This window comes from Boleophthalmus pectinirostris, unplaced genomic scaffold, assembly GCF_026225935.1.
Source record: "Boleophthalmus pectinirostris isolate CB_2022bp ecotype Guang Dong unplaced genomic scaffold, ASM2622593v1 HiC_scaffold_10, whole genome shotgun sequence".
NCBI lineage: Eukaryota > Metazoa > Chordata > Actinopteri > Gobiiformes > Gobiidae > Boleophthalmus > Boleophthalmus pectinirostris.
This window is the reverse complement of record NW_026570971.1, coordinates 30,933,858-30,950,380: the sequence shown is the minus strand read 5'-3', so window position 1 is coordinate 30,950,380 and position 16,523 is coordinate 30,933,858. Positions and strand designations below refer to the sequence as shown.

Genomic DNA, 16,523 nt, shown 5'->3' with positions numbered 1-16,523 from the left:
GCTGAGATGAGATTCAAAACCAGGGGGGACAGGGCCTTTTCTGTGGCTGGCCCAAAGCTTTGGAACACTCTGCCCCCCACGTGCGACCAGCCCCCACATTGGAGTGTTTTAAGTTTCGTCTTAAGACGCACTTTTACTCTTTGGTTTTTAACACCATGTGAGTTGTCACAGAGTCAGTTTGGTTCAAGAGCTACACAAACCACCACATAGGTGAGCCTGCTGTTAAAAGGTGGCTGTATTAAACAGTAGACTGCTTTATTTTGTTTATAAGTATAAAATATTATTTAAAAAGTCCTGGTAGGAATTTAAGTCGTTTCAGTAAAGTAACTGCTACCGTTTTTGTTAGTTGAGTTCGCACATGCTCAGTACAGCTCCAGTTTTGAGAAATCAGAATACTGCACCACAGATTATACAATGTGAGCCAATTGTGATAGAAATTTAGATTGTGGAAAGATTTCTCTCATTCTGTCTTTGTGTAAATGAATGTAATTTCTACCTGAAACCCAGTCCAGTCATTAACATGCGTAAAGGTTCATCAGACACAACTGTCTTCTCCTTCAGGAAGCCCTCTGTTGTCTTACCTGTCCTCAACTGTATGTTTATTTAGCACCAGCCTCTGAAACCAAAGTCACTCTGCTTTGATATGTATGTAACTTGTATTTCTGTATAAATACTCAGAGCTCAAATGCTCTGGGGCAGAGCCTGGGGCAGATATTGGGGGAGATACTTGGAAGATGGGGCAAGATGTGGTAGGGACTTACTGCTGGTGGAGAGAAGCTGTTGGCTCTGACCACGGCAGGCCTAGGCCCTGTCCATATCTGCTGTAACAAGAATAAACCTTGATCTATATTCCAAAAACTCATCGGGCTTCACAAATGGATTCATTATTTATCTTCAAGAGAGAGATATAATTTTGTCCCCAACACCAATTAACAACTGATGACAATACAAATGTTATAGAAGTGTACCATGCGGTCTTCCTGTGCTGTGTTCCTGGCCTGGTCTCTGGTCTCCTGGGTCAGGGCTGAAGAGGAGCATAGTGGCCGATGGCATCGCCTTCAGAGAGAGGAGTACACTGCTCACGTCTATGGAGACGCAGTGGCTCAACTCCTACATGCAGAAGCTCCTGGTTATAAAACTCTACTGGATAAACCTGAGAATAAAAGTCTATAAAGGAGCTTTACATAAACACTGCAAACAGAACTATTTCCTCTTGGGTTAGAATGGTTTAAAAAATGTTACAAGAATGCTGAAGGTGCACCCCAAGCGAGTTTGTCACCTACTTACACTTTACATCTACTTTTGCTCACTCATTCACAAGATAGAACTTTTTACTTTGAATTGTTAATTGCTATGGCAATTAACAATTCATCACTCTGAACCCATAGATAAGTTAATCTTGTTAAGTTTTCCCTTCTTTTGATTTGTACTGGTTGACAATATGAGGCATGTAGGTTTCAGGAATTCCCTGTTGCAATTTTTCAACCAGAAAAACATTGTAAATGAAAATCTGCTGCTGGCTACGATGAAATGACTTTATGAAAAGGCGGTAGTTTTGCAGTTTTGAACAGGAAGTCAATAGACCAGTTTGTATTATCCCATTTTAGATCAGTATTACAGTTTACAATGAAGAAAATGTGAAATAAGTATCTGTTTAAGTTATAGTTTATTATTAAATACTAAAGAAAAGTGTAATGTGTCTTCTTTAAGGTGGGATGAGCACCAGTGCCTCCAGCTCCTCCACCAGCTCCTCCAGCTTCACCCTGTTTTCTCTCCTCCGTGTGTCTCTCTCCATTAGCAGCTCCTTCTCTCTCTGTGTGAGCAGCTCTGAGACCTCCACAGCAGAGACCTCCAGAGGGGAAACAAGACCAGGTTTAGTCCCAGGTTTAAGGAGTTTAGGTCTGTAAACGAGGGGCAGAGAAGGGTCAGGTCGAAGGAGGAGAGAGGAGTCACATCCACCCTCTGCTCCATCAGGTACATGGTGCTTGGTATCCACCCTGTTTGGTCTGGCCTAAAAAGAAATAAAAATTGAAATATAGATGTGCTGAAATGTTTGTGGAAGTTTTGTGGAGTTTTTTGTGTTTTGACACTCAACACTCAATTTTCTTCTTTCTTCTGTTATTATTACATTACACGAAAGAATGACAACAACTTTGAATATTTTAAAAGCGATTTGGCATAACAGACAGCTTGATTGTAATGCAAGATATTAGTTAAATATATCTGATTTATAGATGTTCTTCCAAAACTCATGTTTGGTCCTGCCTAAAAAAATTAAATAAAATTATATATAGATATGTTTTGAAGTTTTGAAAGAAGATTAGAATTAGAATCAAAAAAGTTGTTTTGACATAACAATCTGAATCGATTTTCCTTCCTGTTATCCCTGCATTATATTGAACAATGAAGTCAACTTTGAATTTTTTAAAAAGTGATTGGACATAACCGTTAATTCTATTACAATGGTAAATGTTGGCTTACAGTGTTTTTTTTTTAATCAAAACTCATGTAATTGAGTTGAATTTGGTTTAACCCACATTGGTTAGTCTCTGCAAGTAGAAATGCAAAATTAGTTGCCTGGCCAGCCACATGCCACATACAATGCTTTACAAAGATGTTTGGGTCTGGAACCAAGTGCTGTCTCTCTGATTTCTGATGGCCGTAAATGACAGGTGGATTAACCAATCAAAGCAGTGCAGTGTCTGTACAGGTCAAAGCAAACATGGCGGTTTACGAGTAAAAAATAAGAAAAAAATAACAGAAAATTGCAGATTTCTGTGGAAACAAGCAAAGCACTAAACTCCATGTATATGAGCTAAAAGAAGTTATATATTTTGTTCTGAATGATACACAAATATTTTCAAAAGTAGGTTCATTTCATATTTGAGAAACACATGCAAAAAATTACTGGATGTGATTAGGCTTGTCACTATAATTACTATAATGACTTCAGTCAATACACAATAAATAGAACAATAATTTTTGGGGGGGTCAATATTTATAGTTTTTACATTTACATTTTCTTTGTAGTAGTAGTAGTGGGTTGTAGTAGTTAGATTAGAGCTGATTTTGACTCATTATAGCCACAAATTCATTACAAAAGTCTTTCATTCTACTATTTATTTATTGCAGCTCATGTTTTTCATCATATTGTACAATTTAGCTAACTTTCTTTTTTTGTTAGCTCCAAAATTGGACACGTTCTGTGGTTTGGCTCCATACCTCCTGCATTTGAACAGAAAGTAGGAGGGGCTGCGTCGCCTGGAAACGAGATCAGTTAATCCTGAATAGAGCCGTGCACCTGTGTTTGAGAAAGTCTCTGAAGGATCTCCTCTAATTTTTCTAAGCCTCGGTTTCCATGGAGACAAACTGAACCCTTCTCAGGTGCTTGGACTGGTTCTCTGGTGTCAAGATCTGTCTGATGACCGTCCACCACGCTGTCCTAAAAATACACATAAAAAGTACTATTATTATTATCATAAACTCGAAGTAGTTCATCTGTGTGTGTATTTTTGTCTCACCATCCAAGTCCAGAAAACACTCTCTACTTGTTTCCACTTTAAATAGGCCTCCATCAGATCACACAGCTCCTGCAGACAGGCACAGTCCTACAGACACAGGCACAGGAATATTAAGTCAATATTAATGATTAAGTTAGTTTCAATTACATATATCTTATTTACTAGTCATAGTAAGTCTCATAATGTTTGAATTTTTATTTATACAAAGCTGTTCTATAGTTATTTAGTTGTGATTTATCTCTCAACAACACATTTGGATCCATTTGGTCTTTTTTTATTTTTGCTTTAGGGAAATAAATACTGTTTTCAGTCTCTGTATCACTTGATATCAAGGACAGTTATTTTCAATTGCATATATTTTAATAAAGCACTGTTAATGGGCTGGTACTTAATTTTTTTCCCATGTATTTGAGTAAAATTTGTTCTGCCCACAAAAAGTCCTAAAATAAATACATACAAGTGTAGAGAATGAGTGGGTACATTTATATGCTCAGTAAAAATCCCAAAGTACAATTAATTTTAATGTATTTTCATTATAGTTTTGCCCAAGTTTTCTTTGTCAGACAAAACAGGTGTGAACATCAGACAGATGTTTCGGAATCTGATAACTCCAGAAAGCTGATCAGATTTTGGCCAGTGCAAATTTTAATGAGCAAAATCAAAAATACAAAAACAAAGTTTTGACCTTTTTTATTAATGCAGATCCTTCATCAGAGGACGCAGCCTCTACATGTGAAGGAAGGTCCATATTCAAAACCTGAAACAAAAGATTTGAAGTTTATTACAAAGATTTTTATGTCATCTATAAATGTAAAGTAAAGTCAAGTAATGTAAAAGTAATTGGCTCCCTCTAGTGGTAGTACTTCTCAGGACCTTCTCCTGTTATAAAGTGTAACTTAAATTCCTTATATGTCAGTTCTGTGTTATAGTTAGACTTATTCTAGTCTAAACAGAGCTCAGTACCCAAGATAAGTCCTGTTTTAGACCTGGTCTAAAGTCTGGACTTTACATTATGAGGTAGCTCCATCATCAAAACTTATATTTGCATATAAAAAGATAGAAAAGTAGTCTAAATAACTAGAATAATTGCATAAATATATTTTTTCAAACTGTAATTTCACACAGGTTAGGTAGGTGAAGTGTCTTGCCCAATGACACAACAGCACACACCAGGAGCAGTGTTTTTCTCACCTTATGCAGAAGACTTGCCCGCTCCTCCTGCATAGACAGTAGTATCCGGCCCTGGTGTCTGAGTGAACCCAAAGACCACTGAAGCCTCCGCAGAGAGTTTGAATCCAACTGGAGCTCACTGGAAATTTTAGGGCTCTCCTTCAACACAAAACAATAACAAATAAAGATTCTATCTACACCCTCTTCACCCCCCACTTAACTAAATTTGATTATGATTATTTCAGTTTTCAGTTGTTGTTGTGCTCTGTAAATTACTTTGTGTATGAACTCTGCTCTACAAATAAACTTAAACTAGTCTGGACCCTTTCTCTATAAGTGCATGCAAGAAGAAATACCGCAATGTTTTTTTGTTGTTTTTTTTTATAGTGACATAAAAGGCTGTAATCTAAATTAAAAGTTCTAAATCCCATAGTAAAAAAAAATTGAGAGCTAATAAATTTTGAGAGAAAACTTAAATTAATTGAAATTAATTTCAAATAAAATAAATGAATGAATATGCTTTCCGAACGTGTTTGTTGAAAACTAAACAATAAAGAATACTTAGTTCAGTCACTGATTTTTAAATTATGAACACTGAAACTAGAAATGGATGACTATATATACATTTTACAACATTATAAAACATTCTTTCTCATACTGCCTGAACTCCATTTTATTTTTACTTTACTGTTACTAATTAGCTTCATGGACAAAAACAATTGCCAATGAATGCTATCTGCAATGAGCTTCAATTGAAACTCCAATTTTGTTGAGATTGTGACTCATCTTGCAGATCTTAATCCCTGTAATTACAAGTGGAGTCATATATCTACTACATTTGTCATTACTGTACCGTGTTCACAGGTGTGGATGTGAGCAGAGTTGTGTCGAGGTCTTCCACTCTCTGTGACAGGAGTTTCTCCAGGGCCCCTTTGGCAATGATCCAGCCCAGAGCAAGGAGGAGGTCTCTGCTGGAGAACGCGCCCACACACCCCTCTCCTCCTCTGGGCTCTCTGTACATCCAGTCTGCATAGTACCCAGTCTGCCACAGCCCTGCAGCCACCAGCTTCCAACGCTCTGTACAGGGAAAAAATATATAACAATGAGGAGAAGTGATTTAGAGGAGGGACAGTTGCTATGATTGACAAAATCAATGGCACGATATCTTTTGACTGGGAAAAAAAAATCCTCAAATGCTGCATATAACAGGAAGCTGAAAACTATCAATAAAATCAGCTATATTGTCAACCAGGTTTGATTGAAAATGTTGTATATGCAAAACAGAAAACTATCAAGATGCGTGTCCAATATTTTTGTGTGAAGTGGTCTCCATGTATACAGAAAAAACAAACAGCTCATTTCACAAAATCCAACAGGCCCTTACGTGTGTCCTGTGGACTGCACATGTTGCGCTTCTTAGTTTTTAAAACTCTATGTGATATTAAAAGCTGAACTCAAAAAACAAAAACATTCAAAAACTGCTCAATGTGTGAGCCAGGCAGAAACAAAAACAGGAAACCAATTAGTTGGTTTTATTTTAATTTTCTGGATTGCATTTACTTAAATTGAATTTGAAGTATTGGCATGGATTTTATATTGTTTTTATACATTTTATACCAGGAAACTGCATGACTTTGCATTATAAAGGCATTTTGGATCCATCCCACCAGATTTAAACTGCACTGTTTATCTGCATAGTTTGAATTTCAATCTTTTTGTATGAGCAGTTTTTGGTTGATGGATACAGTCATTTATTCATAAGTGTTCAACATTCAAGAAACTAAACAAAGAAATGGCTAATATTTGTTTCACTGATTGTATCCCCCCACCTAGCCTTAAATGTAGTCTAACTATTGGTTTTTAAGTGATAAATAAGTAAAAGAAGAGGGCATATATACTGTGACTTATGTGGACAAAAAAAAGCACTGAATAAATTGCAAATAATAAAAAAAAAAAAAAGTAAAAGAAGAGGGGAACATGTTGTAATGAGATTTTCTGACCTGTCTTTGGATGTCTTTGGCTCACTGCGAGTGAAACAGGATCTGTTTTTTCGAGGATATTGGCCAGAAGCTCCCAAAGGTGTTCTTCCTGTAAGCAGAGAATCCTGATTAGATCATTAGACTATCCTATGTCAATTAATTCATTATACTCATTAATTAGATTGATTAAAGATTGACAATGGAAACATTCAACCAATGTGACGTGAACCCAAACTGCTAAGAGGTTATAAGATCAGTATAAGCATCAACAATGTAGTTTTTTTGCAGTTGTTCATAATAAAATGATTTAAAATAACATTAAACATAATTATACATATGTGAAATAATAAATGAGCACGATTATTGAAAAGATACTGTAGATTAGACATGAATTAGTTCCTTTTGAAGGACAGAACGGGATCTAATCTATCAATTGTAAACATTTTTGTAATAGATACTAATAACTATTGACAAATAACTTACCACATCGGGTCCACCGCCAAACTTGGCTCTTCTAAAGGTCTCAGGAGCGGGGACAGAGCCGAGTCCAGCCGCAGACAGCACTTTACACAGCGTTAAAATGACCTGTTTCACTTCTACACTCGCTGACGCTTTACTTTTCTGCATTTTTGCAAACTAATTTAAAAATATTTTGTCCCGCATACTTAAAACACAAAGCACTGGCCGTGTTTTGACGTGGAGTAGTGAAAATAAGTGACCTTTTCGAGGAGTAAAATGTTGATATTTCGCGGTACAAACTCACTTCCTGGTTCTTGGTTCGTTTCCATAGCAACAGTTTTAAAAGACATCCCTATTATCCAATCAGAGCGTCGAAAGAAATTGCGCTTGACCAATCAAAAAGGTGATTCGGAATAAAGTACTCACTTTGTAATTTTATTGAATTATAAATGTAGTAAACATATTTAAATTGAATAAATGAATTGAAAATTGTTTTATTTACCCAACCAAATATAATTTCACGTGCTGATGTAAGTATTTTATTAAAAAGTCAAGATAGCAGAAAATGAAATAGTACCTTTGTTTATTTTAGGTAATTAAAAAACAATCAACAATTGATATTTATAACATAAAATACATTGACAACATACAATTACAATTAAATGCTACATTCATTAACCCAAACCTCTAAGATTGTAGGTATGAAATGAAATGAAATAGGTGGAATGTACAATCTCTCAACAAACTATTACATGACAATACGGAATACAATAGACTAAATTATTCACAAATGCAACAGATTACAGAGAAATACACAGATTAAACCTGTGCCAAAACAAGTCCAGTATTTGGCAGAGGAAGCGCTCACAACACAGTGCAGAGATTATTTCAGGCATCAAGTCCCTTTTTATTTTATTACAAAACAATGCTACAATTTGCTTCATTATTAAATTAAGGTACTTTTGAGATACTCCCTGAGAAAATTTAAGGAGACCAGTTTGCTTTGGTAATTTGAACCAAAGACAATAGGAGCGTACAATTTTCTGTTTACAAAATTGTTCTTCGAGACACTGGACCAAAAAATGTCCAGTAATGTTGCTTTAACACTTGGTCCTATGGTACCTGTGTGCTTTTTGTGATAGTAAAAACACATTTATAAAACTAAAAATATCCTTCATAGCTTAGAATGATTTTAACATGAACAACTGCATCATGAACTGTGCTTATAATGTAAACAGCAGTAGTTATCTTGGCTATTCCGCAAGCCCTTTGAAATTTTACATCTGGATTTGCTTATAATGGTAATAAGAACAACAGACAAAAACATGGACAATCTTTCCATCCTTCAGATATCGGCTTCTCCATCGTCCACCTCTTGTTTGATCACTGGTGTTCCTACAAAATAAACAAAATTAAGTGGTACATGTTTTTTGTTTTTTTATTTTTTGCACTTTTGCACCCTCAAGGCACTCAAAGCGAACCACTCACCACATCAAGGAACCACTCATTCACACACATATTCATACACAGACACTATAGGAGCACAGTGGGTTAAGTGTCTTGCCCAAGGACATAACAACAATATTTATCTGTGGGAGATGGAATCGCACTGCCAACCAGTGGATTAGTGGATGCGATCACTCAACAAATTATGTTTATGTCGAGAGCTGCCAACCTTCATGTCAGTAGACAAAATAAGCTAGTGTCACCCCAAAAACCAAAAACCAACCAGGATATAAAAAAGATTCTGATTAAAGCCACTTTTTTTTATATCTAATTCCAAGTCTGATCTATTCAAGTTTTAACTCTTCTGTATACTTTTTAATATCTAATATGTCAACAAAAAGGAGCAAAAACTTTAAACATGTCAAAAATTTTTTTAAATGTAGTTATTAATTATTAATTAAAGTTTTTTTGCACATAGAATGACTAATTTTTAAATGAAAACCTTACATGATGGAAAAAATGTTTACCATTTTTACATTTACGTGAGTAAACGGCAGGAGAAGTTTGAAAATGATATCTCTATATTTAAGATTTTTTCCAATTCACCTGCGGTGTCTAACCTTAAAGTTAATTACTGTAGTAGTAAAAAAAAAGCATTTTTTGTCAAGTGTTTCAGAGGGCATCACACCAACACCACTCTATAGGCTAATAATAATTAATACAGATGGGGGCAACTAAAATGTATTTGTTAAAATGCAGATTTTGTTCTACAGTGAGTTCTTGGGTTTAGTCAGTACTAGAAATAACCAAGTTTAACATTTGCACATTCATCTTTTAGATATATCATGGCAAAGTACAATATAATCAGTCAGAAAACTGTCTCTTGCCTCTATCTAGAACTATGACACCATCACATCATAGAATCTGAAAAACACCAATACCACCAGAGCAGTAAATAACAAATATTCTCACCATCCAGTTTTTTTAAGTTGGGGAGTTTCTTTGACGCCTCCTCCATCCAATTTCCTTCGGCCGAGTGCTTTTCTTCCAGAGGGTTACCAACAAAAACCAGGTCCACAAGGCAGGGCAGTTCAGCTAACCGCACAAACTCAGCTAAGAAAGAAAACAAAAAATGACTTGCGTCATTAAGAATTTTACAATATTAAAAGTCAAGGTTTCAAGTGACACCACAATTTTCTATGAAGACCACTCTAATAGTAAAACAATGAGGATATTACAATTATTACACAATTGTATTCTGATACTGTGTTAGATCTATTCTCTAGTAATTTAGGAGTTTATATATAGCTTCTTTGGTCACTTTTTAAAATTGCTTTGACACATGTTAATTCTATGAATATGCTGTAAAAAAAAAAGTTGACAATGATGTAACATTTGAGTCAAAGATAGACAGATATGGGCAGATAAAATGACAGTGCTTTGTTGTTTGATAAATATAATGGAATAACTAAGCAAAAAACAACAACAACTGGATTTATGTATTTACTTTAATAATAATGGTGCATCAGTTTTATATTGTGTTTTTTTGGACACTCAAAGACACTTTACAGAGCATTATTCATTCACTCCATATCCGGTGACTGACAGACTGACAGAAGCGAGGCTGCCAATCAGCGCGATCAGCCCTTCTGACCACCACCATCACTCACGCATACACCACTTTCATACTGGGCAATGTGGATGAATTGTCTTGCTAAGGACACAACAACAGTTTTTACGACTGGCGCCCCCCTGTGGCACCTGATTTTCCCATCCAAGTACTAACCAGGTCCAGCCTTACTTAGCTTCTGAGATCTGATGGGATCAGGCTTTGACAAGTCGGTATGCCCACATTATAATTAGGATGTTTGTTATGAAGGTACTACACAATCAATAAAGAAATACTGCAACAACCTTAAAATATAATTAAAAATTGAACTTCTAACTTATATCTTACCCCATTCTTTGACCAGGTTGTTGGACATGTACAAGACTTTAAGGTTCTTCATACTTTGGATACCTTTTAATTTCTCAATTAAGTTATAAGAAATCCACAGCTCCTCCAGTGTATCGCCAACAGCCTCCTGCACTCGCAGACATAGGTGCACAATTTAAAAACGCACATTAAGTCAAACACTGCGGCATCTCTCATAGTAACTTTCAGTATTTTCTGTGTTATATGGACTCACCAAACCAGTCAGTGCTTTGATGTTATTTCGACCCAGTGATAATATCTTTAAATTCTCTGCAACCGAAATAAAACATATCATCAGCAATGGCATAACTCATAAGTGTGCCATAGACACGTCAATGTTCAAAACTTACTTAGACCATTGAGATTTGTTATCTTCTCAATGCAGTTTGTAGACAACGATAGTTTCCTGTAAGAGGCAAAAATATTAAACTATAAATACTCTTTTATAATATGTAAAGACCAGGACTTAATGAATGTGTTTTACAATAAGGTATAATAGATTTCACAGTGAGAGATTCAAGAATAATAGAAGAACACTATTTGATTTTAACATAAACTATTCTGCTAAAGCATATAACTTGGTCACGGTAGTAAGTAGTAGTAGTAGTTTTTGAGGAGGTAACAACATTCTAACATGACTTAAAGCTCACAAGAATCCAGTTTATGTTATATTTGTGTGTCTCTTTCTGATTTAATTTTTTGCAGGACTTACTCGCAGTTGCTGAGCGTGGAGAGAGAGGGGTCCATCTTCTCTATGGGGGGCACCTGACCATAAAGTTTCACTGCTTTGGCTTCATTTGCTTTTTCGCCTGTCTTCTCCTCCTATAACCAATATAACATACCTCAAATTGTAAGTTATTACTTTATTATTACTATTATAGCAAACCAGGCCCTCAAAAGTTAATGGCAAGACATGCAATGCTTACCCATTTGGACAGAGCCTCTCGTACAGTTGTTACTTTTGCCTAGAAACAGCGAATTATAGAATTATTATAACAACAAGCAAGTCGGGATCTTTATAAACTGTTCTATATAACGTTATTGCACTGAGATAACCTAAACTTGATGCAAAGTCGTGTCCAAAAACGCACGCTTTTTCTGTGTATACATAGCTGAATGAATGCATTTGTTAAACTAGGGCTAAAACAACCACAGAACAAGTATGAGGCAACGCAAGCTAGCTAATTAAAGTTACTTAGCCATGGTTAGCATCCAGCGACATCAAATTAGCTTGCAATTACAACTAGAAGCCCGGGTGTAGGATAACCATCGTTGCACAATCATTAGTTTAAGATTGCTTGGGGGAAATTATTGAAATATGTCCCAGAAAATGCTCACCATGTTGTCTGTGGACGTCTGTGCGCTGTTGCTATGGTACTGACAGGCACGGTGGAGCGCATGCGCAGTGTGTACGTGAGATGACCCAGTTAAAACACGAGAAATTATTTTATACTAATTAGTTTGTTTTATGGGATTTAGTGAAGTGAATTTAGTGAATTTAGTGGGATTTAGTGAAGTGAAGTTTAGTGAATATGAAGGTAAATATGTTGCAAAATGGGAAAGCGTGTAAACTTGATTTGAGAACTTGTAGAATATAATGTGAGAATGTGTAGAGCAAAACTTTGAACTTGTAATTACCTATTTTAATATACGTTGAATTTGCAGTCACGGTGAGAAAAAACACACGAGTGCTTGAAAAAAATCTGTGCACTTGCGGATTGAAATTTTCACTTGTGGAAAATATTTACACACGGGAGAAAAATATGAATTAATGTGTAGATTGATATTTGCATGAACAGAGTGACATCTGCATCCATTATGACAGATACAACCACAATTCAGCGACTGCAACTTCTCAAATGTGTCCCAGCAGCTTCAAATCTGCGCGCATTGACTTTTGCAACACATTTTGCGATGTGCATGTGGCAAAACTGATTTGCACTTGTAGAGAGCTGGGGGAGGAGGAGGAGGAGGAGGGGTTGACCAGTCAGAAAGGGGGAAGATGAAGAAACCGTGTATCATTCGTTTTTCAAAATAAAACCAAAAATAACAAAACGAAAAAACTATTTTCTTCATTATTTGTCTCCAAAACCAAAATGATAAAAACGAATAACGGCCGAAATTTCCCGTTTACGTGACTTAACTGTGATGCCGTACTTTTGCACCGCATATGACTAAACCAGGACTAAAACAGGTCCTGGTCTGGTCCCGGTTTCCTGATCACCCAACAGTCTACGCGGGGGCACCTCCGGGCCAGTCCCAGCACTCTTGATTCAGTCCTGGTTTAGTCCTGGTTCAGTTCTTGTTTAGTCCTGGTTTAGGACTTTTAACACAATGAGCGGGTCCGCGGCTAAACCGGTTCGGATTCGCTGCGCGGACGCGCCACTGACTTATCAGCAACACCCACCTTTTGTCCGCGGATTTAACTGTAAGTCATTGTTTAAAAGTTAATTTTATTAGTCATCATTAATGTACACAACGTTAATGTTAGATTGTGATGTCTGTACGTCTGTGACTGTGTGTTTTCTCAGTTTTGACGAGTGCAGTAGCAATAAAGCTAACGACAGGAGCAGCTAACGTGATGAAGAGATGTGAAGTCAGGAGTCTGGACAAATCTATTTCTTGAGGTAGATCCCAGTCTAATATATACTTATATTCTTGTATATTTTTACGATCACAGAGTTATAACTGTGCTCTGTGATCACTGGTCGTGTCTAACGGGCTCGGTTCTGGCTGGACACCGCTCTTGATGCTCTCCCCTCGGCTGTGGAGCGACAGAGACACCGGTGACTGAACTGGTTGTGTTTTTTAACCACAGATAATTATTATCTGTGTAAAGTGTAGACTCTCAAGACTAAGGTGCAGCAAACTTCTAACAACAACTATCGTTAGCTAGCCAACCAAAACTTTTTTCTTTTCCTCAGATGACATATGGATCTGTTCTATGAGATGACAGTTCTTCTGCTGAGTGTCCTCATCAGGAGACCCTGCACACTGATCAGAAGTAAGTACTTTTCATGGTTTCTATGACAGTGAGGATTTAGTTTATAGCCTTAACTGACTTTGTCCCAAACTTCCTCTTATTTGCGATGGTGCTTCTGGCTTTCAGTGAAAGATCTGACATCTTAATATGGCCACTAATGTGTCACATCTTAATTGCATTGATATTTGACCATGAGCACCATTTTAAATGTTGTGGTGAAAGTATATGTAGTAGAGTATAGTATATTAACAGCAGTGAAATACGTCTCACGCTCATACTCAGGCTCTTACTAAAGTTCTCCCCTCAGTTGTTGAGGTTCTTGTTTTTACTTTTATACATCAAGGTCCTGGTTGTGATACTTGCTGTAGAAGGTATTTTATGTACAGTTTCAATGCAAATGCTGCCTGTGTGTATTTGGGGTCAGAAAAAAGTGGATCAGATCAAATCTGAAGCATATTTAGTCTCCTAACGACATAATAAACAGACCCGGGGCAGGTACGGGGCAGATAACCCGGTTCTGAAAGCGGATCCAAAACGTGTCCTGGGCGGATCCGTGAGATACGCGGTGGATGAGCAGCACCTCCGCTGCAGGCCCGGCTTTATTTTGCCGGATCCACGGCGGAGGTGCTGCTAATCCGCTGCGTCTCCACGTGGTGGATTAGTTGGGGATCTGTCGCGATGTACAAGTGGACTCTCTTGTAGATCCGTTCTGCAGATCCGCGGCGAAATCTCTGGGTACCTCCGCCGCAAATACTTTTTGCTCTCTGGGACCAGACCAGAACTGAGACCGGGACTCCAGAACAGTTGATAGTCAAAGTCAGTTAAATACAATCAATCAGTGAACCTGCCCAGGGGCTACAGGTGGAAATTAACACTGATGCTACAACCTGATGTACAATGCATCTCTCCTGTTAAGGTTAATGCAAAAATTGTGCGCTGTCCCAGTCTCAAATAAATAAATAAATAAATAAATAAAAGAATGATGATGGAAGCTTTCAGTTCTGCACCTTACCCCTTTGTTTTTGCCTCTCTCCGCCTCACCAGATCTTAAGTCACAGGACTGATCTAATGCTGCGGAGAATCAAGCAACCTAATTTAAAGCCCCGTTGTCACCCATGGGTGTTTTATGGGAATGGGGCTAAAGCTGGGTGAAGGTTAAAGGTTGGTGTGGGGGGAACAAAATGTGTTCCACAGCTTTTTCAGAATTGACGTACATAGACCTGGAATCTGCAGATTCTCGAGATGTTTGCAGACGAGATCTACAATCATGGTCTTGAAATTATCATCAATGAATATAGCCATGGCAACCAAACCTTTGTTCCTGTTCCTGCACACCTCTTTGGACACAGCTTTGGTGATCTTCATCAGGCTGTACATATCGGGAGCCACACGGACATTGAGCTCGCTCAGCCTCTCCATCAGTCGATCTCGAAGTTCTCCAGCTACAATGAGCTTGTTTTCTTTGCTCTGGCCTTTGCACAAACGACAGGCCACTTCATACATCAGACCACTGCAGTCGTCCAAACCCCAACTATACAGGGACCATATACAGGAGTTTTTCCTGCGCCATCCCTCTGAACTGGAAGTTTTTCTCTTTGACGTGAAAGAGATGGGAGTGCTGGTGACAGAGGAGCTAATGACTCTCTGTGTGTGTGGGGTGGTGGTAGCTAAGGGGGGAGTGATCCTTTGTGGGTGGGTCTATGCAGCGCCCACATCTGGAGAGCTGTGCACATTGCAGCAGCAGCAGAATGACGGGGCGTTTCTCACCACCTGGAACATACCACGGACATAGTCCACCATAATCTTCACGTACTCGTCTGGTACTGCGTAATCTACTCTGTCAGGTAGAATGAGCCTGCTGTTTCTAACCTCACTGACACTCAGAGCAGAGTTAACACAGCCCGTGACATGGTGACTGAGCATAGGGACGAGTGGACTGCCATTAGCAGGTGCCATGACAGGACCATAGGGCTCCAGAGCGGCGGTCAGCGCTTCTACCACAGACTGTTCAGACACAAACAGAGGCTGGCCCTCCTGTATGCCCAATAGCCTTTTGCTTTCGAGCTCCACTAAAATTCTATCTCCCACTGACTCAATAAAATCTAAAAATGACTCCGTCAAGGCCGCCCTGGACAAGGGTGTAGGTCTAGGTCTTGTGTGGTAAATGGCTCGAGCATATTTTGCAGCGCAGGCATCAACTCTTCTGGGGACAGGTCTGGAATCAGCTCATCTAAAGGACAGTGCAGACCAGCGTCTCCCTCATCAAGCTGACTGTTATTCATATTCATATCCATAATAGTCAAAATTAATTTGATAATAATAATAAAAGCTGTTTGTAGCCTTGTTGTTAGTAGTGATTAGTGTTTGTGAGTAACTGAAACTTTCTTGTGTCTAGTTTGCTGTTCTGACTTCAAATAACGACTGGAGAGTCAACACCCACATACTTGGTTTGTGACGTAAAGACTTAAATAAAGAAAGACTTACTTACCTCATAACAAGAACAAAGCCAAAGTGACGTCACGAGCGGAGAGCTCGTGGCTCGTGACGTCACACACCATAGAATTTTCACTGAGCCTGATGTTAAACCAGAGGAGGTTTTAAAATGTTAAAAACTAAATTTAGCTTTCATTTAAAAGTATTCTGACAATAATAAATAAACAATAGACGTTAGCCGTTGAATATTTTTTAGAATGTTGTAGATTTTTTATTTTATTTATTTATTTTTTTTGCTGCTGTTGGTTGTGTTCTTATTTATTAGATCTGTTCAAATCATCATTTTCTTATTACGCACCTTCTTGCTCAATTATTAAGAAAACGTAACACCTGTATTATTTATCGTTCTCCACTGTGTCACGCTCTCACCTAGAAAAAAGGCTGCGCTGTCTGCACTTTCAAGACATCACCAGCAGATGGTGCTGTTTGTTTAGTGTCATATTCAGTGTTTTTTTTTTTTTTTTTTTTTTTTTTGAACATATACAAATAGACGCAGA

General features: G+C 37.7%; 2 protein-coding genes across 4 annotated transcripts; both read right to left on the bottom strand.

The window, feature by feature from the left end:
• Nucleotides 1-1,647: 1,647 nt before the first annotated feature.
• On the bottom strand, nt 1,648-7,443 carry tedc1 (tubulin epsilon and delta complex 1). Of its 3 annotated transcripts, none has more exons than XM_055159452.1 (8): nt 7,154-7,443; nt 6,692-6,779; nt 5,545-5,768; nt 4,713-4,850; nt 4,207-4,278; nt 3,522-3,608; nt 3,302-3,442; nt 1,648-2,011 (listed from the first exon to the last, which is right to left on the bottom strand). In XM_055159452.1, the coding sequence occupies exons 1-8, from the start codon at nt 7,295-7,297 to the stop codon at nt 1,706-1,708; spliced, it is 1,200 nt and encodes a 399-aa protein (XP_055015427.1). In that variant the 5' UTR covers nt 7,298-7,443; the 3' UTR covers nt 1,648-1,705. The 3 variants fall into 3 exon arrangements, with proteins under 3 accessions (XP_055015427.1, XP_055015431.1, XP_055015437.1); XM_055159456.1 differs by having other exon boundaries at nt 1,648-1,849; XM_055159462.1 differs by having other exon boundaries at nt 1,803-1,901.
• Nucleotides 7,444-7,857: 414 nt separating this feature from the next.
• Nucleotides 7,858-11,927, bottom strand: dnal1 (dynein, axonemal, light chain 1). Its single transcript, XM_020928874.2, has 8 exons — nt 11,889-11,927; nt 11,477-11,515; nt 11,263-11,372; nt 10,901-10,956; nt 10,765-10,820; nt 10,533-10,659; nt 9,548-9,688; nt 7,858-8,524 (listed from the first exon to the last, which is right to left on the bottom strand). Exons 1-8 carry the CDS (start codon nt 11,889-11,891, stop codon nt 8,475-8,477), a joined length of 582 nt encoding a protein of 193 aa, XP_020784533.1. The 5' UTR covers nt 11,892-11,927; the 3' UTR covers nt 7,858-8,474.
• Nucleotides 11,928-16,523: the final 4,596 nt, after the last annotated feature.